The sequence below is a fragment of the Xenia sp. Carnegie-2017 genome, unplaced genomic scaffold (genome assembly GCF_021976095.1).
Source record: "Xenia sp. Carnegie-2017 unplaced genomic scaffold, XeniaSp_v1 HiC_scaffold_26, whole genome shotgun sequence".
Classification (NCBI taxonomy): Eukaryota; Metazoa; Cnidaria; class Anthozoa; order Malacalcyonacea; family Xeniidae; genus Xenia; species Xenia sp. Carnegie-2017.
In genome coordinates, this window is record NW_025813489.1 from 190,972 (window position 1) to 217,594 (window position 26,623).

At 36.3% G+C, this 26,623-nt stretch overlaps 2 protein-coding genes and 2 long non-coding RNA genes across 4 annotated transcripts; 3 read left to right on the top strand and 1 right to left on the bottom strand.

Annotated features, from left to right (window-relative positions):
• Nucleotides 1–1,845: 1,845 nt before the first annotated feature.
• Nucleotides 1,846–4,293, top strand: LOC124453892. Its single transcript, XR_006951256.1, has 2 exons — nt 1,846–2,739; nt 3,421–4,293. It is a non-coding gene; the product is annotated as an uncharacterized LOC124453892 (long non-coding RNA).
• A 774-nt stretch (nt 4,294–5,067) lies between these two features.
• On the top strand, nt 5,068–12,550 carry LOC124453905 (kinetochore protein Nuf2-like). Its single transcript, XM_047004735.1, has 18 exons — nt 5,068–5,194; nt 5,350–5,424; nt 6,011–6,093; nt 6,233–6,294; nt 6,391–6,418; nt 6,986–7,055; nt 7,340–7,413; nt 7,515–7,551; nt 8,366–8,422; nt 8,720–8,782; nt 8,851–8,940; nt 9,016–9,126; nt 9,969–10,027; nt 10,667–10,751; nt 10,841–10,947; nt 11,674–11,758; nt 11,899–11,973; nt 12,482–12,550. The coding sequence occupies exons 1-18, from the start codon at nt 5,099–5,101 to the stop codon at nt 12,548–12,550; spliced, it is 1,326 nt and encodes a 441-aa protein (XP_046860691.1). The 5' UTR covers nt 5,068–5,098.
• Nucleotides 12,551–14,404: 1,854 nt separating this feature from the next.
• LOC124453859 (lysosomal Pro-X carboxypeptidase-like) lies at nt 14,405–15,148 on the top strand. Its single transcript, XM_047004705.1, has one exon. The coding sequence runs from the start codon at nt 14,550–14,552 to the stop codon at nt 15,081–15,083; it is 534 nt and encodes a 177-aa protein (XP_046860661.1). The 5' UTR covers nt 14,405–14,549; the 3' UTR covers nt 15,084–15,148.
• A 5,294-nt stretch (nt 15,149–20,442) lies between these two features.
• LOC124453888 lies at nt 20,443–21,365 on the bottom strand. The gene is made up of 3 exons (XR_006951255.1): nt 21,288–21,365; nt 20,731–20,804; nt 20,443–20,653 (listed from the first exon to the last, which is right to left on the bottom strand). It is a non-coding gene; the product is annotated as an uncharacterized LOC124453888 (long non-coding RNA).
• Between the last annotated feature and the right edge of the window lie 5,258 nt (nt 21,366–26,623).

Below are 26,623 nucleotides of genomic sequence, written 5' to 3' on the forward strand. Positions count from 1 at the left end.
AAAGCAAAAGATTTTTATGAACGAGCGATGGAAATTTACATGAAAGCATTTGAACCTGACCATGTTTATATTGCGACAACGTACAACAGTCTGGGTTTGGTTCACAAAGATATGGGAGAGTACGAAAAAGCAAAAGATTTTTACGAACGAACAATAGAAATTTACACCAAAGCATTTGGACCTGACCATGTTTATATTGCGACAACGTACCACAATCTAGGTTCTGTTTACAGAAATAAAGGAGAGTACAAAAAAGCAAAACATTTTTATGAACGAGCGATGGAAATTGAAATGAAAGCATATGGACCTGACCATGCTAATATTGCGACAGCGTACAACGATCTGGCTTTAGTTCACAACATTATGGGAGAGTACGAAAAAGCAAAAGATTTTTACGAACGAACAATAGAAATTTACACAAAAGCATTTGGACCTGACCATGTTTATATTGCGACAACGTACAACAATCTGGGTTTGGTTCACAAAGATATGGGAGAGTACGAAAAAGCAAAAGATTTTTACGAACGAACATTAGAAATTTACACAAAAGCATTTGGACCTGATAATGTTAGTATCGCGAGAACTTACAACAATCTGGGTTTTGTTAACAGTAAAATAGGAGAGTACGAAAAGCCAAACATTTTTGCATACAAGCGATGGAAATTCAAACGAAAGTATTTGGACCTGACCATGTTAATATCGCGACAACGTACAACAATCTGGGTTTGGTTTACAGTAAAATAGGAGAGTACGAAAATGCCAAACATTTTTGCATACGAGCAATGGAAATTCAAACGAAAGCATTTGGATCTGAACATGTTAATATCGCGACAACCTACAACAATCTGGGTTTTGTTTACAGTAAAATAGGAGAGTACGAAAAAGCAAAACATTTTTGCATACGAGCAATGGAAATTCAAACGAAAGCATTTGGATCTGACCATGTTAATAACGCGACAACCTACAACAATCTGGGTTTGGTTTACAGTGATATGGGAGAGTACGAAAAAGCAAAAGATATTTACGAACAAGCAATAGAAATTAAAACAAAAGCATCTGGACTTGATCATGTTAATATTGCGACAACGTACAACAATCTGGGTTTTGTCAACAGTAAAATAGGAGAGTACGAAAAAGCCAAACATTTTTGCATTCAAGCGATGGAAATTCAAAGGAAAGCATTTGGACCTGACCATGTTAATATCGCGACAACGTACAACAATCTGGGTTTTGTTTACAGTAAGATAGGAGAGCTAGAAAAAGCCAAACATTTTTGCATGCGAGCGATGAAAATTCAAACGAGAGCATTTGGACCTGACCATGTTAATATCGTGACAAAGTACAACAATCTGGGTTTGGTTTACACAGATATGGGAGAGTACGAAAAAGCAAAAGATTTTTATGAACGAGCGATAGAAATTCAAACGAGAGCATTTGGACCTGACCATGTTAATATCGCGAAAACGTACAACAATGTGGGTTTTGTTTACAGTAAGATAGGAGAACACGAAAAAGCCAAACATTTTTGTAAACAAGCGATGTAAGTTCAAAAAAAAAGCGTTTGGACCTGACCATGTTAATATCGCGACAACGTACAACAATCTGGGTTTCGTTTACAGTGATATGGGAGAGTACGAAAAAGCAAATGATTTTTACGAACGAACATTAGAAATTTACACAAAAGTATTTGGACCTGACCATGTTAGTATCGCGAGAACTTACAACAATCTGGGTTTTGTTAACAGTAAAATAGGAGAGTACGAAAAAGACAAACATTTTTGCATACAAGCGATGGAAATTCAAACGAAAGCATTTGGACCTGACCATGTTAATATCGTGACAACGTACAACAATCTGGGTTTGGTTTACAGTGATATGGGAGAGTACAAAAAGCAAAAGATTGTTATGAACGAGCAATACTAAAGAAATTAACATTGAAGCTTTCATGGCCTACTTAAATTACACGGCCTGATATCTTGCCACAGTAAGGTCAAAAATGCAAGGCCATTGAATTTTCCGGCGGTGCTCTTCGAAATTTTGATCTTCTTCCTTCAAAATTGTTCATTGGCCTTACTTTATGGTATAATCTTGTAGCTAAAAGTCTAGCGATCATTTCAAGAGTTTATTGGCTGAAATTGGTCCTTTTTCGCCGAGAAATCAAAGTTTATAAATTGGTGCGATCGGCGGTTGTTTTGTTTATCACGCGCTCGTCTTCGTTCGAAAATTTTAGCTCTTAAATCTATCGTGGATTATCTATCTTTGGTATCTACGTGTTCCTGGTACTCTCCTCTACATTTCTACAAGATTTTTGGAGTCCGTGAATTAAAGAAAAAATTTACACTAAAGTCCTAACAACAACAGTTGTATATAAAAAAGTTTAAATATATTCTTGATAATATTCAATACAAACATTTGTATTTTCAAGTTTTCAATAGTCATTTAGTTACTGGAACAGTTTTTTTTGTTAGCTAAGAAACTTGTATGGAACTTTTACAGTGTATATGAGATTAGTACGTTTGCAATCTATCCAATGTGTTGATGGGTTCATTAATGCTAAAGTAGTGTTATAATGCATCCTATGAAGCAGCCAGGGTATAATGTATTGTTATTAAAACATGCCTAGGAGAATTTTTCAGAAGCTTGTCCTTCCAGTACCGAATAGGAGAAAGGACTATCTCTGGGATTGTAGAAGACACTTGCAAAGCATTGTATGCCGTATGAAAAGAAGAATATTTGAAGGTTTATCTGAACATGTTTTATTTAATAAATGTGCAATGAACTGTTTGACTATACTTCAAGCCACATCATCATCTGTCAGTTTGAAGACCACCTATTTTGATTAAATATAGTTGATTCTTCTCGTAAGGAATTATGTAGCGGAGGACTTGCTTAGTTGAATGGAGATGTGGGATAGTTGTTTGTCGAGGGAATGTGATATGATTGTATGGGCCGAAATTGGTTGTATTGCGGTTGTACCACCACTGCTTGTTGTGAATCCTGAGTTAGCATTCCAGTTTGAGCCTGGAATATAATATTGTTTATTTGATGTTGGGCCAGATGACGTGTTACACTGTCCAAATCTGATAGTGCTTGAGATACATATTTTCCAAATGCATCATATTGTTTTTTTGAAGTTTCATCAGGTTTGGGTTTCTTGTTTCTTTGAGAAATTGAATCAGAAAGATTTTTTATCAAGGAATATTCGTGATCAGCTTGCCTCTTTTGTGTGCTAATTTGCCTGGATTTGAGTGGTTCTTTTGTTGACTTTACTATTTCAATTGTGTCAGTATCATTGTTTTCCCATGATTCATTTTCAATTGAGAAATTGTCATCTTCAATGCTGTCATCATGCTCTACAGTGCTGAGATCTGATGTAGGTGTTGTACACGACACCTAAACAAAAAGATTGTTCATTTTTAGACTCCTTGCAAAGAAGAAGATTGGTTGAAAATTGTTGGTGACTTTGAAAGCAAGTGGAACTACCCATGCTGCATAGGTGCCATAGATGGAAAACATATTAGTATCCAGCAACCTACTGCAAGTGGATCAGAGTTTTTTAATTACAAACATTACTTCAGTGTTATTCTCTTGGCCCTTGTTGATGCTAATTACAAGTTCATTTATGTGGATGTTGGAGCAGCAGGTCGTTCTGGGGATGCTGGAGTATTCAGAGATTTTGCATTGAAAAGGGCATTATCATCCAACATTTTAAATCTTCCCTCTCCACAAAATGTACAAGGGATAGCAACAACAATACATTGTCACATTGTTGGCGATGATGCATTTCCCATGTCAACCAACCTGATGAAACCATATCCTCATCGTAACTTAGAAAAAGGAAAGCGCATTTTTAACTACAGATAGTCAAGGGCACGCCGGGTAGTTGAAAATGCTTTTGGCATATTTGCACATAGATGGCGAGTGTTTTTAACCACTATCAAACTGACCCCAGACAAAATAACCGATATTATATTAGCTGCCTGTTGCTTGCACAATTACATGATCAACAAGAACAAAGCAACATATACCGTAGCAGTTGACCAAGAGAATGCAGATCACACAATATCACCTGGAACTTGGAGGAATGACCCAAACTTAACTGACATGCAGCGTACATTAGTGCATAATACATCTAGAGGTGCAAAAGTTCAACGTGAACTGCTAACAATTTATTTCAACAATGATGGAGCAGTGCCATGGCAAAACCGAATTGTTGATATGTCATAAATTTTAGTTACATATAAATATTTCAAGAGTATTTAAACCCAATGAAAAATGAATTTAACTGATTTATACATGTCTTTGAGTGTAAAATTCCATACCGTATCCAAGTTGGAAACAGACGCCCTAAAAGCCACGTGGGAGCTAAAACTGTAATTTCTCCAACAGCCACGTTGACCGTTTCGTAGGATTTTCCTAGCACTCCCACTTGCTGATGGTTTCTTGGCTTTCACGTAACTATTTCGTAATGCTTTCAATTTAGATTTTAACCATGCAACTGCAAAATAAGCGCTAATAATCACTAAGACATTTCACAGTTGAATCAACAAATTCAATTGAATTTGACTTACCAGTTTGACCCAATTTTTCAGCCAATTCTTCCAGAGCACGCTCTCTCATTTCTCTATTTTTAAACTCTGGTGACCTAACATCGTATAGGCATGGGTATTCAGGCCACAAATCAGCGATTTGGTCTTCCAAAATTGCTTCGGCAACAACTGCACTGGTAGAGCTGGGGCTCGCCGCCATGTTTGTTTTGTTGTATCAGAGTGCACACAACGCATGCGTATTATATTGAAGCTGAAAGCTAGAAGCTTTCGTTCACCGCACACTTGGAGTAAAGTATCACTCGTGGCAAAAATTATTCAACATGTTGAATATCAGATGCAAGTGACACGCGTGACAAAAAGCGCTCCAAACGGCACCGCACACTAGAGGAAAGTGCTTACGCCAAGTATCACGAATGACACTTGGCGTAGGCAAGTTCCTCCAGTGTGCGGCGGGCTTAAGTTGAATCTACAAACTTTCTTAATACTATGACGTATACGTCACGTGACGGCGACTTTGAATTCCCTTTCCAAAAAGCGCGCAATTCAAAATGTCGTATCCTATTCTTTCATACGAAGAGGCAATTTCCAGTTTACGTCAAATGTTTGACCTAAATGTGTGCGAAGAGGAGCTCAGAAGACCCACAGTAAGTTCCTTGTCGGTCAAAGGTATTAAAATTTTGATCAGCTACTTAAGGCTAACTTTTTAGGATTATTTTTATAATTTTGTAAGCAAGGAAGACCGAAGGTTTTTAAATTTGTTCTGCCTTTGCCACCTAAAGCATAACCGTTGTTTTTGTAGTCACAGTTTGTTAAGAAACTTATGCTAGACCTTGCTACAACATCTCTTGGCATATCAAGGGAACAAATGATGCAGGTACAAACACAGTTTATATATGTTTAGAAAAAGTTATTTGTATTCGTTTGGTTTAACCTAAAACAAGACAATTATATTCTACGTCGCAAATGACTGCCTTCTACAGGCAGACTACTAATTTTGGGGCCTTTAGGCTAAGATGAAGGTAAGGGCTTTTAAGTAACAGTGTAACATCTATTCCTCCCACTAAGTTCAGTTTTCCTTTGCTTGGCATTTCCTATTAGTGTAAACCCATAAGGTAAAAAATGAGAAAAGGTTTAAAAAAAATTTAAAAAAAGATTGACATGGTCAAGGAAAGAGCAAAAGTTAATACTTCACGAGTTCTGAGCATTTAACATTTCAAAATTAAGCGCAAATTAAGCCGCATTTAGCTAGCCGCCTAGCCCTAAAAGCAAAAATGTTCAAATCCTAATTGTGTCCAGATACACCAGGCCTTTTGTAAGCCCGGACCTTTAGGCTTAAGTCCACTCAGCCTACTGGATAGTCGGCTCCTGCTGCCTTCAATGTGAATTTTACCTATGAGCAACAACTGCCAATATTTGCCCAGGTGTATATGTCATTCATCAGTCATCTATATTAACTTTAGCCACCTTTCAAGCTGGTCAGTATGCTTCCTTATCCAGATATTTTAGAGGAAGGAGCATCGTTTATATACTACACATTGATTGTGTAAGTATAGCAATATAACCGAAATGTCATGCAAAATGAATGTGCTATTTCAGATAGCAAGTTCAAGTCAGTTAATGATTTCAAAAGTTATCCCGACTTTCAACATTAGCTCTAAAGAAAACTTTTTGTTTAATTTCAGACAAAGATTCCTCCATTCATGTTTGGTGAAAGATTTTTCGAAAAATGATCTTACAGATCCAAGTAAGTGAGATCATGAACAACTATTGAAATATGTAAAATGCTTGACTGTCTTGTTATCAGCAAGCATTACCTCATCAAATTTCTCTGTTTATACAGAACCAAAACGTACTTTGAACATCATAAGGTATGACATTATAACATCATTCCTATTTGTAAAAGTAAATCAATAAAATGCATGGAATCATTCATGTTTGCAATGATTTATATGAACCATGTAGGCAGTTGTGAGATTGTTAAGCCTGTTCTCAACTAGCCACGTCTCGTAGCAAAACGTAACATGGCGTGCGTGCTTATGAATTCGATGGTCAATAGGCACAAGCGCGCATGCGCCATGTTACGTTTTGTTACGATACGTTACGATTCGTGGCTAGTGGAAAACAGCTTTGTCTAAAGCCTGTTTTCCACTAGCCACGTATCGTACCAAAACATAACATGTCGCATGCGTGCTTGTGAATTTGATGGTCAATAGGCACAAGCGCGCATGCGCCATGTAACGTTTTGCTACGATGCGTTACGATACGTGGCTAGTGGAAAACAGGCTTTAGGGCTTGCGCTCATCTGCTCCTGACTTTGTGTGCATAAGCCTGTGCAAACACTGTAAACATCTCTTGTTTCCTAAATGTCAAACTCAGGCTGTATGTGCTCAATTTGCTGAATGTGCCTATGTACTCTTAGATGCTTTTTTATTTAGTGCTGTAGTAAACTACGAGAAGTTCAAAGGAACTCAGAATCAACATTTCGATCGAGTGACCGAAAAGAAGGTACAATAACAGTACAACAAAATTGAATGGCTTGATTTGAAAATCGGGTTTATCTTGGACTCGTTACTGTCTTATCTCTTGGTTGCTTATGGTCCTGTGGCTGGTCTTTGCTGTATATTATCCTAGGGCTTGTTGCACAAAGTCAGGATTCACTTGATTTAATTGCTTCAACAATCTTTTTAGAAGGCTGCAATTTAAGCTGGGCGGTCTTAATGGATTTAACCCACAAAAAACATTTTTTTCTCGTTTTTTGTGAGATATATTTCATGTCTTTTTCGCTACAGGAATCGGTAGCGGAACAAAAAAGGCTTCTTCAGGAAAGAAACAAGGAACTTAAGGGAAAAATTGCAAAAATCAAGTAGAGCATCGTCCAATTTATGACATAATTGCTTCCAGATATGCTAAACTTACCAATAAAACCCAATGTATCTTTTTGTTCTATTCATTGTCATTCCATAGAGCGGCTCGCAGCGTTGACGAAGAAAAGATACAGCAGGTTCGCACCAAACAAATTTTAAAAGAAACAAAGTCAATATAAAGTTTTTGATGTAAATACAATCATTTATAAACACACGCAAATCGTATTTATTAACAGTAAATTTTAAAAACGTAAATATATCTATAATTGAAAACGTAAATATATCTATAAACAAAAACGTAAATATATCTGTAAACCAAAACGTAAATATATCTATAAACGAAAAACGTAAATATATCTATAAACGAAAACGTAAATATATCTATAAACGAAAACGTAAACATATCTATAAACGAAAACGTAAACATATCTATAAACGAAAAACGTAAATATATCTATAAACGAAAAACGTAAACATATCTATAAACGAAAAACGTAAATATATCTATAAACGAAAAACGTAAACATATCTATAAACCAAAAACGTAAACATATCTATAAACGAAAAACGTAAATGTATCTATAAACGAAAAACGTAAATATAAACAGAATTTTATTGGTCCATAACTATAAAAGTTTCCAACTAAGCATTCTACTTGCCTGATTTAGCATGAAAAATTTATAACGAGTTGCGTAATATTCAACCGAGCGATATGCTCTAATTGTCCTTCTTTCATTAAGAATTCTATCGATCTTTTATATTAGTTCTTTCAGACAACCATTCATTATTAATAAATTAGTAATCACCAACTTTTCGAATTTCAAACAAATGAAAACGCACAAAGAGACCCTCGTCATGAATGATTTAGATACCGGTTTTAAGACTGCATCATTAAATTGAACTTCAAAAATTTCATGCGACATAGTTTCATGTTTTGCTTGATATGTACAGGTTCAGCCGATTGTAGAAGATCTCAAGAAAGAAGTGAATGACTTGAACATAAAACAGGTGCGCATGCGCACTACGTAATCCCACAACAGTTGGCTTTTCGCTAAGTATAGGGATATACAGTAGGTCCACTTCGCCGTGCAACTGACTGCTGTATATTTAATTAGATTACTGGCTGTCGTTAGCCATTTCATCGTTCCCATTGGTCAAAAATTGAACGGTTGCCACTATGGTAATTACGTGCGTAAAGAGATATGCCTGGCACAAAAAATTTTAATGGAGTGGCTCTAATGTATATTCACTATACCCTGCTTCTGGGGTTAATCGTTTTCATTTGTTCTGTTTCATCTTGTTTAGGCATCAGACGTGAAATACACACAGCAATTGAAAACGGAAATTGCCGAGCAGACATCGAGTCAGGTTTGGGAATGTTTGAACCTCGTTCCCAGTCTTCCGCCTTTTATAATCATTCACTATCGTGTTCTCAGGCCGAGTTGAAGGTGCTGATCGCAAACAACGTTGAAGAATCGGAGAAGTTAAAGGCGAAAATCGTAACATCTCCCGAAAAGTTTCTTGGAGTAAGAAAATTTTGGTTTTTTCATGATGATTTCATCCTTTTTTAAAAAACGTCCTTCGGTTCTGTTCCGTTTCAGGAACTCGATCGGATGAGCACCGCCATCGAGACTTGCAAATTGGTCATCGAAGAGAAAAGTCGAATACTTCACGAGAAAAAATTTGAAGAATCTCTCAACGTTGTTGAAGATGTAGGATTTTGATAACCTTCTTCATTTTGTGTATTCAGTCCGCTTCGTATTGTCGCACCATCCATAACTGCCATTTTTTGCGTGTTATTAACAGCTGCATTTAGCATCAACAATGCATGGTTGTAAATGTCGATCGTCCAGAGTAGTATGTGTATAGAGTCATTTTTTGACTCTGAAGATGACTACCGCTAAGGTTGTCGAAACGTCAGTCAACAACAACAAAAACAGTTCTTCTCAGGACTATACTAACCTGGACGATCTACATTTACAAACATGAAACGATACTCCCGGGTTCAAACCATTTACTTTAATAATGCAGGGGGGAGACAAAATTCATATGCGTGTTATAGTTTGCAGAAAGCAATGGATTTCAAAGGATCTTAATGCAACAGAAGATGAATAAATGAAATAACCCCTCAATTATCCAACTCGCTTGGCCACTGGATATGAAATCACCAGAATAATTCCTTTAAAAGAGCCATCACTTTGATTCGCCTAGTTCTCCGTTATTGCTTTTGTCTAGAAACCGTTGTTTTCGGTTGTTCCGGAAGAAAACCTAGGCTCGCTTTTCCTTATTTTTTTTTTCAAAAGAAAAAAATTTGTTTGTACAAGCTCAATTATGAATATGATGACTAGATGCCATAAACCTAAGGCTTGTTTTGTCTGTGTTTTCCCATTGTTTTCTGGCACAGACTGCACACTGCAAACTTGTTTCTTGTCATCTCTCTTGAAATATTTCCAAACGGGATGATTTGACGTCAAATGTATAGTTGGCTGCTTTCTTAACACCTTTCTTTCTCGTCCTACATCATTGTGTGAAGTTTCTCGGCGATTTTTTTTAGAATTCTTGCACAGCTGATCGGGTTATCTCATCAGTGCAAGATGAATTCGCAAAATTGCAGTAAGTTTCGTGTCTTCAAAACTTATTTTTGCAATATTCATACAGGCTAGCGTCTAGTTAGATATAGATAATCTCCAGTAGATATAAATATGACCTGGTAGATATAGTTAGAATCCATTAGATGTGGATAGGGTCCAGTAGATATAAGATAGGATCCAGTAGATGTAGATAGGATCCAGTAGATATAGATAGGATCCAGTACAATAGATATGTTCTGGTAGATGTAGATAGGATCCAGTAGATATAGATAGGATCCAGGAGATGTGGATAGGATCCAATAGATGTGATAGGGTCCAGTAGATATAAATAGGATCCAGTAGATATAAATAGGATCCAGTAGATATAGTTAGGATCCAGTAGATATAGCTAGAATCTAGTAGATATAGATAGGATCCAGTTGTTAAAGATAGGATCCAGTAGATATAGATAGGATCCAGTAGATGTAGCTAGAGTCCGGTAGACATAGATATGGCCCAGCACATGGCCCAACAGACTTAGCGAGGGCCTAGTAAATATAGCTTGGGCCCGGGAGATTTAGCTAGGGCACAGTAGTTGTAGCTAGGGTGCAGTAAATATACATAGGCTCAGTGCTTCAATGTGTTATGATCAGTTTATTTAATATACAAACTGTCAATTTAGAAATCGACAGAAAAAATACCAAGAAATACTGGATGAGGCAGCCATCAACAATGAACAACTTGAACATATTAATTTTGAACAAAAGGTCAATACATCGTAAATTTAATTGTAGATGTTTGTCTCGTGTATATGAAGTAATCTAAAATCGTTTTCTCCGCCTTCTTCCATTTTCAGAACGCCAAACGTCAGTTGACGATGATGATAGAAAAAAAAGATCGCATGGAGCGAGTTTATGAAAAGAAACTGGCTGCGAAAAGGGACGAGCTTGAAGTGAACAAAAAGTACGAATTCGTGGTCGTATTTGTTGCCTTTCGACGTCAATTTTTACTGTTTGCACACGTAATGTTTTCAATATCAAAAGAACATTTAAAACGTTTTATGTAGTTTCTTCAAAAGATTTTCTTTTTCGTGCGTTTTTACGGTATTTAATTGAGTTCCTTTTCTGGTGAAATTTATATCTCACCGACACTTTTAAAACAAAAGATAAATTATTTGATTGTCATACAAGAAAGAAAGTCCCCTTTCGCAAAGCACGAGTGATCTTATTGGTCACATGGCCGTTGGTAAATTACTTAAAGTCTGATTAGTGCTCTGCTGATTTATCTGGAATTCATTTTATTAAGAATTTATAACAATTTTGTCGGGAAGGCACTTTCTTTTTGTCTTGTGTCTATCTCAACAACAAAACATGGCATGGAAAAACTTTTTGTCACGAGAATAAGAATTTTTGTAAATAATTTACGAACGGAATTTTTAGTTTCGTTCGTTCCACGTGTTTTTGACATGTTTTTGACATGTATTGGACATGTTTATTGACATGTATTGGACATGTATTGGACATGTTTTTGACATGTTTTTGACATGTATTGGACATGTTTATTGACATGTATTGGACATGTATTGGACATGTTTTTGACATGTTTTTGACATGTATTGGACGTGTTTTTGACATGTATCGGATGGACATGTGTTTTGGACATGTTTTGGACATGTTTTGATCGTCGTAGGGATGTTGAGATGTTGCAGAAAAAAGGAAAACAGCTTCAAGAACAATCTTCGACAGATGAAGAATTACAAGAAGTGTTAGCGAAGGTGGGAAAGTTACAACTCGCTCATTTTCTATATATCACATTCAACTGTGGGTTCAATTTCCTCTAAGTCAATAGGATTGCTTACTTACTATTTAAATTCACCGCTGTTTTTTCAACGTACAACTTGTTTTGTGTTTAAAGATAAAAGCAATGGAGGAAGACTACGGCATGAAAAAGAATTTAGTGAAAGAGGTCTACGAGCAGATGATAACCTCGGTAAATATATTATAATATCATGAAATAAATTTATAAAATTGGTCTATAGCCGTGCTCGCATTAGCCTGGGCAAAACAGATCTGAGCTCAACCAATCAAATCAATCAAAACAATCAATCAGTCAAAGAGAATTTTCAAATCAATTATTTGAATACATGTTAGAGGAAAAATTAGATTGTTTTAAATTTATCTTTTTCGCATCATTATAATTTTATAAAAGAAATCAAAGATGTTTTTCGTGTTTACACTGGCTTATGTAAATGTCGTGGACGTTTTTGAGAACTGTACCGATCTGCTCTCGAGTTTTCCCAAAAGTCACCTATGTTTGCGTAAGCCTGAAAAACAGTAAACATGTAAACAGTAAACAAACAGTAAACAGTAGACAAACAGTAGACAAACAGTAAACATGCAAACAGTAAACAAACAGTAAGCAAACAGTAAACATTGATTGTATCTTAAATGACTTATTGAACATTGATTTTGTGGAAGGTTTTTGTTTTGTTTTTCAGCTGAACAATTATCACGAAGGGCTTAGAAATGGCGCACATGCTGTGCTGAACGCTTTTTTCAGATTCTGAAGATACGAATAATGCCAATGAAGTGTTTGGATGTGATGATCCGACGCCAAATGAAGTAATGCTAGAAGTTAAGTAAATACAAACGATAAAAGTTAGCGTGATTTTGTTTATAGCTGAAAATATTTTCCTCCGTTATGTGTATTGTATAAGAGATTGAAGTAGAGTTGAAAAAACTCGATGAACTTATATTTAGGAACAGTATCTTCATCTTTGAGTTGAAGTTCATTCAAATATAAAACAAAGCTCTTGCAAATCATTTATTCGGTGTGATCGTGGAGTTGTACACCAGCATTCAAAAATACCATCTCACATGAGAGTTTGTCGTATACGTAAAATATATTTCAGCTTTTAGTGCGACATTTTAAACACCTTCAAAGCAATATTGAATTTCAACTGACGAATGCGCCACCATTTCAACGCATATAGCAATGACAATTGAGCGGGGTTTTTTTCGACTGCCAGTGTGACTTTATTAGACTTCTACACTAATGCGATAAGAAGGCGTCTCGTTTTTTATATACTTAAATAGATTTTCTTTCAATGGGGCTTTTAGCTAATGTGCCAGGCCTGGATAAAGTATTTCACTACCTGACACTGACAATGCTGGAAGCTTCCATTCGTCTGAGTTGAGTAAAATTTTAAAGTGCGCATTAACCTTGCAGGATTTTAGTATAGTTTGAAAGAGTTTACAGTTCTTTAAAACTGTAAATTTAAAAAAAAACAAATGAATTGAGATCAAAGCTTTCTTCGCAATTACGGTTTAAAAGTCCAGATTTCCCTACATTTATTTCCCAATGGGGTCTGGTATCCAGTACATGTTGTGACGTCATGTAAGGAATACAGTCGCGTGGGCTTTATTCAAAACAAATTATTTGCTTTTAAAATAATCAATGTTGTTGCCGATATTTCGATTATTGCGTCGTTTTTTCAAAATGTCCTCATCTTGGTCGGAAACATCATCTTCAGATTCATCAGAAAATGCGAATTATGATATAGAGATGGAGGACAGTGTTTTACCGGTGTCTGTCCTTGCAACTTGGTATATCGCCTTACGAATACATCGGCATTTGGCATGATGTGACAATAGTAAAGAAAATAGCCTGTTAAATTACTATAATGTTCAGACCCGTGTTACTTACATGACGTCACCCAACCGCACAGGCCCAGTCCTTTAGCGGTAAAGCTGAGCGCTTAAAATGGTCTATTTTTGCAACTTTGACGGACAGTACGATTGGTAAATATTACATTAAAATTTTGGAACATGGCTTTTTAAACCACATTCATTGGATAGTGTAAAAACCACGTAAGGTTTATATGCACTTTAAGGACAGGCCGACTGGTACCCGTTGTTTGAGGTCATGTTTTCTCGAACAGAAAAACTTCCCTTAAAAACAGTTATCACTAACTTGAACTAAACTGTCTAACATGAGAAGGTACTCTTTTGGAAACATATATGTACTGTTGCAGTCGATCCTTCATATGGTGAGAGCGTTTCACTGGCCTGTTTTTCCCGCTTATTTTCATTCAGATATGACATCGAGTGACACACTAAAACGTGGAATATTCAACTGTCCTTCGTGCGTCTACGAAACGAAATGGTTCGACCAAAACGTGGATCATTTCACATTCTTAAGCAATGCCACATTCAAACAACGCTATCTTATCAGTACGTCTCACTGGAAGCCGGGGAACGTCATATTCTTTTACTGTGGAAACGAGGCAAATATTGAACACTTCGCAAAAACAATGGGTTTCCTGTGGGAGACTGCGCCCGAGTTTAACGCAATGCTAGTATTCGCCGAGCAACGCTATCAAGGGAGTAGTATGCCATACGGAGTAAACTCCCTCGGGTTCTCAATACACCGGATATTTGACCTCATCGCAGGTTCTTGCCGACTACTCCAAGCTCATAGACAATATCAAGTCAAATGTGAGCGGTGCTCGCTATAGTCCAGTTATTGCTTTCGGCGCATCATTAGGAGGTCAGTATGCTGCCTGGATGAGGATGAAATATCCAAGTGTAGTTGCAGGTGCAGTTGCATCCTCGGCCCCAATCTTCCAGTACTCTGCAGACTGTGGGACACAGTACTTTTTGGTGACTAAGGCCTTTGAAAAAGAGGGAGGCCACGAATGTGTGGAAGTTATACGTCGTTCTTGGGATATTCTTGACAGACTCAGTCGAAATGAAGAAGGCTTGAAATTTATTTCGAAAACGTTTTCCCTATGCGAAACGTTGAATGAATCAAAAGAAATCTATCAACTTCGCGACAAGTTGGCGCTATCCTATCTTTTCCTCGCCATGGAGAACTATCCTCACCCGACTTCCACGAAACCTCCGTGGCCCATTAAGACGGTTTGTGGAAACATCAAGAATGTTAAAGACGACGATAGAGAATTGTTGCAGGATTTATCCAACGCTTTGTCGGTGTACTTCAATCATACGAGAAAGTTGAAGTGTCTTCATTTACCAAAGGATGGAAAGGAGTTCTTAGGTAATGTCAATGATTTAGAACCCAATCTTCTGGATGTCTAAATAACGTGTGTCAAGGTGAGGTGAGGCCATTGAACTAAAATACATGAAACGCTACCTGTAATAGAAAAGTGTCATAATTTTTTGAAGCCAAATTTTACACCCAGACACGCGTGTGTAGTCTATTAATTTTCAGAATCTCGAAATACTACACACGCGTGTCTGGGTGTAAGATTTGGCTTAAATTATTTGCTTCAGGTAGCGTTCCATGTATTTTAGTTCCTTGGGTGAGGCAAGGACGCCATCTTGAAAGGCGGCAAAAAGCAAAACTCAAAATGAAAAATAAGTTAAAAGAAAGTTTAAAAAACTCATCCTATCAAACATTTTAAGAATGAAACCTAGACTATTAACGTTGCAACTGTATATCAACACAGGAAAAGCAGATTTTAGTCGTAAATATCGTCAGTTTTGCCACCTCTCAAGATGGCGGCTTGCCTCACTTTCACTCATTACTATACAATTTCGGCGGAGTCAGATATCTAGTGGATTGGGTTCTAGGTCATTAGGTAACACAATCTTGGGCTCTTGCCACTTTTGCAACCTCGTCATTTTTCATTGACAGTGATTTGAAAACCTTTTCACCACTATTTGACTTGGACGACTAAAGTAATGAGAAGTTGCTGTCGTAGTATGTAATATACTTGTAATATTGCAGTTGAACTTTCATCTTTATTCAGATGTAACATCGATCTACAGCTCACAAGCTAATAAATTAAATGGTTAGAACGGGGTATCGTTAAATGTTTGTGGATAGATCGTCCAGGTTAGTAGAGTCCTGTGAAGGACTGTTGTTGTTGATGTTGACTGACGTTTGACAGCCTTAGCGGTAGTCATCTTCACAGTGTAAGAAATAACTACCGCTAAGGTTGTCGAAACGTCAGTCAACAACAACAAAAACAGTCCTTCTCAGGACTATACCAACCTGGACAATCTACATTTACAAACATGTAACGATACTCCCGGGTTCAAACCATTTACTTTATTACAGTGAAAAGCGATCAAAGCATTCAGACCTCTAGTAACCTGGACGATCTACATTTACAAACATGTAACGATACTCCCGGGTTCAAACCATTTACTTTATTACAGTGAAAAGCGATCAAAGCATTCAGACCTCTAGTAACCTGGACGATCTACTTCTTTTCCACCAAAACAAATCATGGTCCAAACGCAACGCTACCAACACGTTTGATGTAACCATGGGCAGCTATGATGGAGCGGAAGTTTGCGAGCTTGTAGGGCTATTCTTACTCTACCAACTACAGCAGCGGTACGGAAGCAACGTCGGCTTATACCGTGACGATGGCCTTGCAGTCATAAATACGAAATCTGGAAGACTCTGCGACAAAGAAAGAAAACCCTCTCACACCTATTTGACGAGCTTGGACTAAAAATCACAGCGATGACAAACCATGAACGCACAAACTTCCTTGACGTAACATTTGACCTTAGCAACGACACCTACAAACCTTATAGAAAACCCAACGACGAGCCCCTCTTCATTCACAGATCTTCCAACCACCCACCATCAGTATTACGCCAATTACCCACATCCATCAACAACCGAATTAACACACTCTCATCTGACAAAGACACCTTCGAAAATGCCGCACCAATTTACAACCAAGCTCTTAAACAAAGCAACTTCACCACCCAACTCACCTTTAATCCATCAAACATCAATGTAAACACCACGTACAACAGAAAACGTAACGTCACTTGGTTTAACCCACCATACAGCAAAAACGTAAAAACTCACATCGCCCATGACTTCCTACAACTTATCGACAAACATTTCCCACCAAATACTATACTCTCCAAGATATTCAACCGACACACAATACGCGTAAGCTACAGCTGCGGCGAAAACATGAAAACTTTCATAACCAGACACAACAAGACTATTTTAAAAAGACTTAACCCAGACACAACCCAGAACAAGAACAACCCACCAAAGAAATGTAACTGCAGACAGAAACATCTATGCCCGACAAATGGCAATTGCCTGAAACGCCACAAAAGATAATTTTTTAAATGCAAAAGCACAAACCCAGTGATCAGGGGCGTAACTAGACTTGAGGTAATGGGGGTGGAGAAAATTGCCTGCAAAGGGCGTTGCCCACAAAACAAGGACATGCATTACAATTTTTGAGTAAACACTATTTCTGAGGACAACGTTTCAGTGACAGTTTTTTTGCAGTGGTTAACATTTTCAGCCAATATGTTTAATTCAGCTACGCAAGTTTCTCATGACAGGTGAGATTTCTCTCTCTCTTCTTGTTCGTTAACAGATTCTTCTTCATCAACCTAAAAAAGACCAAAATATAATTATTTTAGAAATAACATTTTAAAAAATTAATTTAATTATTTCAATGTCATACTCAGATATTACAAACCACATCCATAATTTCCTCTTCCTCTGAATCAACTTCATTTGTTATCTATTTCAAATATATCCTGGCATACATTGTGTATTTTTAATGCCACTTCAAGGTTTTCCAGCAAGGTAGCATTTTTAAACAGTATTTAACGTTAGAAAACGATACATTGCCTGAAGATTGCTTTGGCATGAAACCCAGACTCCCCGAGTAGCAACATTTTAAGAAATGTAATTTATTAAATCATATATACATATATATATATAAAATAGACAATAGCTGTAATTTTTTCGGAGTTTCACGCAGTAGGGCGATCTTCAGGCAACTGACAGATTATTTATTATTCACTGCATATACAATTCGTTACTAGGTGTTAAATTAACGACGGCATGCACTAAAAAGTTCAGAGCGTTTATTTAAAATTTTCTTTTTATGTCCTTTTAGGATTAGTAGTCTTTTTTCAAAACAAACATGGCAGGTTTTTCGGTTTTGTTCAGAGGTGGAAGTTGTTTGATGAAGTCCCTCTTGATGCTGCAGTTTTGTTTGTTTTCTTTCTGTATCCACGTGTTTTCATAAATCATATATAAACAAGTGTACAAAGTGTATAACAATGTGCCCTCCCGGCTATCACCATAGTAAAATGGTGACTCCTGCACTTGGGACACAGGACGTACGGTTACACATTGTATGGATTGTATTGTCGAGTCACCAGAGCGCTCAAACCTATATAGGTGAGCAATGCATAAAGCGAATGCGGTGAACGTCTCTTTATGAGACTCGCTACGCAATCCGAGAGCGCTCAAACTGCGCAAGCGCAGCAAGCGTAATATACAAAGTGTATAACAATGTGCCCTCCCTGCTATCACCATAGTGCAATGGTGACTCCTGCACTTAGGACACAGGATGTACGGTTAGGGTTAGGGTATGTATGTGCAAATGTGCTATTACAGTTTTACAAATCATGAGAGTTTTTGAATGTAACCTTTTGTGATAAATCTGTATCATTGCAGAATTTTTGTTTTACACTTTTGACTTCTTCATGCATTTCATCAATGCTATCACATGTAACAGGGGCAGTTGGAAGGATCTAAAATAAATAAGAATACATTGAAACTTTATGGTATGAGTGTCCTTCACAATAACAGAGATAGTTGCTGCTGCAACAGAGCAGAATAACAAAGTTTTGTGCAACACGAATTATCAATTATTTCACATAAATTGAACGGCACTTATACAGAACTAACCAGCAATTTTCTAAGAGATCTATAACGCATGCTAAAGACATTCATTTTATTTACCATGTACATATATAAGTAAGTGACATTTTACTAACCTTAGAAAAATGAAGCGTTGTTTGTGATGCTTCTACAACATCTTGGGATTTTGCCATACCATTGTGTTTATTTGAACTGTGTTTCAAAAATTATCAGCATTCATTTCTGCACCACAATCTTACATTTAACCTTTCGTCTATAAATTCGTGTACGTTGAGGTTTTGTTTTTTGCGGGGCTCCTGAACGTTATCATCTTTAATTCTAGTTGCGCCTCCCTCTTAAGAGAAATTTCAATTAAATTAGAAATGTATCTGAGTAAACATCAAAATTATGACAGCGTACAATGAACTCAAAACTCTCCTTCGGTAATTGTGGGTCTACAAACTTCGGTAAATATAACTAACCTTCCATTAAAAAGTAGTCTTAAGAAAAGTGTAAGTATTAAGCAAACTGCAAACATCAACGAGTCTTTCAAACTGATGCCCCTCCAAAAGAAGTTGCTCCACTTCTGCGTCAGCTTTTCTCGTGATTAAGTCGGAGTATTTTTCATACTTCTTTAAATGTTCCTGGGGTCCGACCATTTCACGATTTACCACATCACGTACCTAAAGTACGTTATCATAATGTTAGGGCATTGAACAAACATACATAGAACGCTACCTGTAATAGAAAAGCCTAATAATTTTTTGAAGCCAAATCTTGCATTCAGACACGCGAGATTACACCCAGACACGCGTGTGTAGTGTTTCGAGATTCCTTCACGTGGTGAAAATTGATTGAACTATAAACGCGTGTCTGGGTGTAAGAATTGGCTTCAAAAAATTATCAGGCTTTTCTATTACAGGTAGCGTTCGATGTATTAGGGACAGTTGAACATTTTTGCCGAATTACATTTTTGCCAAATCCAATCCACTTTTGACAGATGTCTTGTTGTTCACTGACATCGCAAATCTTACTCTACCAAAACAACCGAAGAAACCTCCTCTCCCAGCCACCTGTAGAAAATGAAATTTGATACGTAATAATATATAAAAATGACTCGATAAAAATACCTTAGATTTTACATCTTCGAGAATTTCTTCCAATATAATCGGATTTAGCGACGCCTTCTTGTGACCAAGCTATATAGTATTGTAAAGTAGACATAAAGCAATGTGAGAGTCAAAAAACATTTAAAGGATGCGATGATATTGAAGTTGCAAATAATGACACAAAAGTGGATGAAGAGCTTTACACTTAGCAGATGACATCAGGTTTATGTTACTGGTAGATGTTAACAATAACAAGTGAAATTATACTTTAAAGTGTTGAAGCTTATAATTTATAGTTCATGAAAAGGAATCACGATGCAATTTTAGTCTTGCCGAAAGTTGTATTTTTTTGTCATGCTTCAACGCAGGACTATAGATGTGACAAAATAATATTTTTTCGTCACTTCAAAAACTGCATGTCACCGACTTCGGTCTATCAGATTGCCATGGTGATGGTTACAACTTGTTTTGCACCCATTGGTGTGAAAAAACAATAGATTTCCGCCATGTTGGATGACATTCGCATTGTAAATAAGGAAACCATTGTCGAAATCATCTTTCTTTTCTTTTCGGGAATACGCAAAAAGACATCCACCAAAAGGCGCATCCGAAATAATTTTTCCGACTTTCGAAGTTTATCATAAGATTCATAACAGAGATTATCAAATACCTATAAAAAAAAACTGAATAAAAAACTGCTGTTTTTTTAAAAAAAAAATTGTAAAAGGACTGGGCATACTTGTAAAATCTCAGCTTCAATTGCGTTCAAGTTATACTCATTTAAATGCGTAGAACTTCATATTTTTAGAATTTATAACACTCTGTATCTAACCTTAAGTGTCAGTATAGCTGTGTGTATTGCATCTTCTAACTGCAGATCATCATTATACCTAAAATAATAGGAAATAATTATACATCTTTTCGGCATGGAGTACGTATAACAAACCAACAAGGATTATGCCGTTACCTTTTTTCTAAGAATGTTCGTCCGTTCAAGTGATTTTTTCCCATTGCAGTGGCTTTCCAAGCAAAGTACGCTCCCTAGAAAACAAAAACTTAACAAGTATGATAACCTTTACTAAAAGTTCTTTAAAATGAATTTAAAATTCCTCTGCCTCATGATACATGTACGTATGTTCATTGTAGTATTAAATCACTGAGTTACTATTCTACACTTTTTGTTGATCAAAAATATTTTCTAAGATACGTAAGTTTACGACAAAACAAGTAAACAACTTCAAAAACGCATGGTGTGGTTGAAAGTATTAAATCTTTCTAGTGCAAATTATGACCTAGCGATGTTATTATGTCATTTTATTTTGAGTTTGAGTCAACTTAGCACATGGCAAGTTTTAAGAATCACGAAGCTTGATTTACACATGGAACAATATGTGTTCTTGTCAGAGAAAAGTTAATACACAGCTAGATGCATGATGAAAGTTGATTAACTCTTTATTTACGTTCGAATGAACAGCAGAAATTCCCTGAAACTGCTACTGAATAATATGAAACAATTAAACCAACCGAAGGATCACAGTGAAACAGATAAGGTCTGTCTTCATCCCAGCCAGCTAACAACAACGATACACCAAAGGGTCGTACACCACTGAAATATAGCATTTACATAAAGTCAATATTAATTTACTAATTCATAACAACCTCAATATCTGTGCAGTCTAAAAAAATCCGACAAGATTCAAATTGCCTGAAAGAGGAGGGTGCTGAGATCTTGTCTTTTTCCGGGGATGGACGTCATTAGGTCATCAAACAAAATTTCATGCAAAACATGAGTGAATGTTATAACAATGTTAGAAATTGTAGCCACACTACAATGAATCAATTCTCGTGAAAGGAATGTCGTGTGAATGTTTTATGCAGTGCGGTGTTTGACCTGCTCACCATTTTTCAATAAACCTTTTTTTGTGTGCATTTTTTTTAAAAAAACTAAAAAATTCAATGGTCCGACCCGACGTAGGTATATAGTAAGGGTATATGCTAATGAGTTCTCATAAACGTCTCCAGTGCAAACACGAAAAACATCTTTTATTTCTCTTATAAAATAACAATAATCCGAAACCGATAAATTTAAGACAAACGTTTTAATATTTTCTTGAACATGTATTCATGATTGATTTAATTCTATCTTGCCTCGATTGGTTTGCACAGGCTAATGAAACCCCAGCTCTAGAACAATCAGCGCACGCGTTGCTAATTTATAATAATTCTGTCAATGCTATCAATTACATTTTCTCGGCAATAATTACTTGCGGCAAATGTTTACAGCTTTTTTCTGTTACATCATTAATGGCAGCCCAAAATTTTTACTCAAGACTATGTATATTTTCTTGCGCATTTATAATATTTTTTTATAAATTTCATTCACTACTTTTTCTGTGCAAAAGTATTTTGATTTAGGAGTAAATAGCCAGGCCCCAATACTGCCTACTGTTACTTTAAATAAGTGCTTACATTCATTTGGGAACACTCAAAACTTAATTGGCAAAGATATTGAAAGTTTTTACCGCAAGTGGTGGGGAATTGTAATCGGCGAACTAAAAGTGATAAGCATATGTGCCGGAAGCGAAATATGATAGTATGATTTGCAGAAAACATGTGGATTTACGATTCTTGAATACGCATGTTTTTCTTTAATTCATGAAAGCAGGTAAAAAGATGAAGGAAAAAAGATCAAAACTTTTGACGAAGCAATTGTTCCTTTAAAGAGAAATATATTTGTCTTTTAAAGGTAGTTAGGAGCGTAGTTAGAAGAAAGCAATGGAGAAAAACGCCCCTCTCCCCTTTCCATGCTATTGTCTATACGCTTTCAAAGTGACACGCACTTTCTTTAATTTTTGTACGAATCACTAACCAAAGTAAACTAATACAAAGACATATGAATTTCATCTGTTAATGCAATAAATAACAACAAAGTAGGTTTTACGACACTTTGCTTCGATGTCTTTCGATTAAATACAACATAATAAAAGTTCTTAAAATATATATATTATTTACAACTCTGACAAATTTTTAAGAACATGAAAAAACTTAAATTTATAACAAATCATACGTCATGTTTTTTGTCTTATAAACTTTCTTGAATGCGTTAGCTATAAGTTTCCAAACAATAGTTCGCAAGAAGTGTTTCTACAATACACTACTTCTTAACAAAACCTTAAAAAAGCAACTCATCAAGTCAAATGAAGTCCAAGACAGGGTATTCAAGAAATAGGCACGATACAAAAATAATAGCTTGAAATTCAAAGCGTTCTAAGATAGTTGAATATACGAAAGATGCGTGGGTCAGTAAAAATGTAATAAATAGCAAGATCGCTTCTACTTTGAGACACCCTGTAATATGACTTCAAGAGAAATGTCAACAGAACCGTAAAAGTGAAAAAAGTTTCAAATTGTCACATGGTTTGACAATTATCCTATTCTAATTGTTGGTATAGCAAAAACAAAATGTGTATGACTACGACAACAATCATAAACTAAACATTCTAACCGTAGGTTATTTCTAACCGTAGTTTATTTCTTTCCTAACCGTAGTTTATTTCCCATAATATAAATAACTGTCTATCATACACAACTTTAAGAAATATCTATATCAGCTCTATCACAACAAGGGCGTCGGTCATAACGTTTGTATAACTAGGAAAGCCAAATGTAACAAGGTACCACCATGCAAGGATGGAACCAAACAAGGAATTACATTCGGAGCTTCTTGATCAACGGGAAAAAATTTTCAGCAAGTTTGTAATGAAAAATAATGAGCTTCAGTAAAATAATGGAAAGAGTATGTCAAAAAAAATCATTCAATAATAGTAATGTGTTAGAGTAAAAGTATTATGATTAATTGCATAATACCTTTTAGCAACCAGTATGAGAAAAGTAGAGTGACTGCAGCCTTGTTACGCAGCTAAAGGTGGGGACCTGGGGGGTAGATCACGCGAGCGAAATTCTTGGTCCCCTACAATTTTATATTTTACTTACATTACGTTGTTTAAATCGGACATGCTTCCCATGCCGGTAAACTGGCCTCCTTGAGAGAAAGTACACAGCTGCGCAACTGCTGTAGGGCCCTCGACTTCTTAAGTCCGTTACGCCACTGATCTATACACATCCGAATGTTCACTTTTGTTTTAAAAACACAAGTGAACATTCACTTGTGTTTTTACCTCCACAGTAGCAAAGCCAGCCAGAAAGTTTCAGTCCTGACATGTAAATTCCACAACATTATCACCATTTATTTCATTATGGAAATATAATGTTTTTTCTGTAAGTGAAGACATTGCACGACAAAATTTGCAAGCTGACAACACTACTGTTCGTCTAGAAAATGTTGATATACATTCACTTGGATTTTCCCAGCATATTTGAAAACAAGTGAGACAGTTTAATAGAAATTGGTGTTATAGAATGTTCGATGAAACAAGTCACATGACGGTCGATACTTTCCTTTCAATGCGAATGACTAAAAGCCTTACTCGTAAACTTGTACACGAGGCGAGTTGGCGGCTTTGCCATGAATCCTTTTGAAATATATGTTCTCAAAGAACGAGCAAAGTTTTCGTATTTCATGTTTGGCTTGTCACGACGCCTGCCCCACTGAGAGGCAACCGCTGATGAGTTGATAAACTTGAAAACTCCATCTTTACGATCAATCCACACAATAATGTTCGAGTAGAGGTCAGGTTTGTCTAGCAACTCCAATAAAAAATGGTACAAACGTGGTTTTTTAGAACGACTCTGGGCTGCTTTTGTCCCATTTTTGTATTTTTTCTTTTCCGCTTGACATACTGAGTTTGCAGATTTTGAATATTTACAATTTTCAAAAATCTGGTTGCCATTTTTCTCAATCGACTTATCGCAGCAAGCATGTGCGTAGTCCTGATTGATCAGGAGATCATTAATATTGTTATTTAAGAAGTTGTTGGTCGTGGATGATGCCATGTTTGCTGATTTGTCTGAACATACACTGGGCTGAGGTGTGAACGGGGTCTCATAAGATGGAGTTTGGACAGATTGAGCATGATGATGGAGATTGCGGGATTGTTGGGGAAAGAAAATGCTGATTTGATTCTGTTGCGTGAAGTTGATCTTTTCACCGTACATCTGGAGTGAGTTTTGATTCGATGAACTGTAACACATAACAAAGCTCAAACTCAACCATCAATTGTGAGACATATATGAATCAAGTGTTCGTATTTATTTAAAAGTTAAAAAAACAGTTTTTGTGCAGTCAAAGCAACTACAAATCGTCGATGCAATATATACCTTCCACTGCTCTTTAAATACTCATTGTTAGACTGAAATGTACAAGCAGAAGTTTTAATTTCTTCTGAGGAGCATGCCTTTGGACATCCAGGTGAGCTTTGCGTGATTTCTATCTTACCTGAAAAAAAGCAAAGATTTGCACTCGTCGTTTTACCAACAACATATAGTCTGCCCCACGACCCCCATAAAACGTAGTTTAGCTAATGTGTTCAATACAGGATCTTTCCTCATAAAGTGTTCTGTTAAGTTTAGTTTTGTTTGGCGTGTATAAAATAAAATAATCGATTAAACATGGACCTCAGCCCGAGATTATCATCAGTTATTGACTTACTGTTTTCAAGCACGAAACATACGGAAAGCACTTCAATTTTGTATAAAATGAGATATATTTTATAAGTTATTTGTCTGTTCTATTAACATTTGGGTTAACTCAAATGTGAGTAAATCTTGAGAGGAATTAATTTTATACGAAGCTATACCATAATTCAAATATTTTTTACTTTAAAATAGTTTCAGATTATTTATTTAATCATAATACAGAAACCAATCCCTGTTTGCTTTGTCGTCGTCTCCGCCATCGGTCCATTAGGTGCTTTCATTTTTTGAACAGATACGTCTAAACTATACTACATATACACATGTGAACCTTTTCACTTACTATCTGGCGATTGTTTGGCGAGCCATGGAATTCTTTTATCGATTTCTGTGCATAAGCTCGGGGGACTGTCGTATATTAAATTAGCATTTCTAGAACAACCAGTCACGTCTGTATTCCAAATATATTGTGTGGGAGTCTGACCGACATAGAATGTTTTTTTTCCCGCTTCTGGCACATTGGCAGGAAATTTCATTTGATTTGTGTCAGAGCAATCTAAAAATGAACCTGCAACAAAGTATGCATTCGAAATTATACACTTGAAAAGTGCAATATATATCATCAGAGGGATTGGCGGATCAGAGGAGTTGAATTCATCAAAAATTTAAATTTAGTAATAACAAACAAAAACATGTACATCGCACAACAATTTTGTCCATTTCTGACTGGATCTGTCCAGCTCAGTTTGAAAGTAATCAATATATGTTGTTGCAGATTTACAAATGTTTTGTTACAAACATTTATTATGGATATATGTGGGAAGAGATGTTCTGATTGGTCGTTCCCGTGTTTGGATCAGGCCAATGAAACCATTCGCACATAAACACTGGAAATTATTTTAATATTTGAAAGCTCAAAGAGTAAAAATTAGACACATTATAAAAAAATAGACTGTTTTAAAAACATAAGCATTGATTGGTTGATTGCTCAAAAACATGCGTTTCTCATAACTATGTAGAAACCAATGAACTCCTATACAACGGGAAGGCTAACTCAATATACACATGCCTAGACTTGTTTTATATTAAAGTCCAAACATTGTTTAAGGTTTATAGACATTAAGCTGGCTCGAAGACCACTGTTTTTTTTTGCTAAAAAATCCGGCAATTACGAAGTGATGTATTTCGCCTTCGTACCCTCAATGGCGGCAATCATACAGGCTTCAAAGATGGCGGCCAAGTTAGCCTTCCAGTTGTTTTACAGTTCA

Coding starts and splice junctions, on each gene's coding strand:
- LOC124453905 (XM_047004735.1), top strand. CDS start 5,099: ATGTCGTATCCTATTCTTTCATACGAAGAGGCAATTTCCAGTTTACGT. Junction 7,414..7,514: donor GGAAAAATTGCAAAAATCAA/GTAGAGCATCGT, acceptor GTCATTCCATAG/AGCGGCTCGCAGCGTTGACG. Junction 10,028..10,666: donor GATGAATTCGCAAAATTGCA/GTAAGTTTCGTG, acceptor CTGTCAATTTAG/AAATCGACAGAAAAAATACC.
- LOC124453859 (XM_047004705.1), top strand. CDS start 14,550: ATGAGGATGAAATATCCAAGTGTAGTTGCAGGTGCAGTTGCATCCTCG.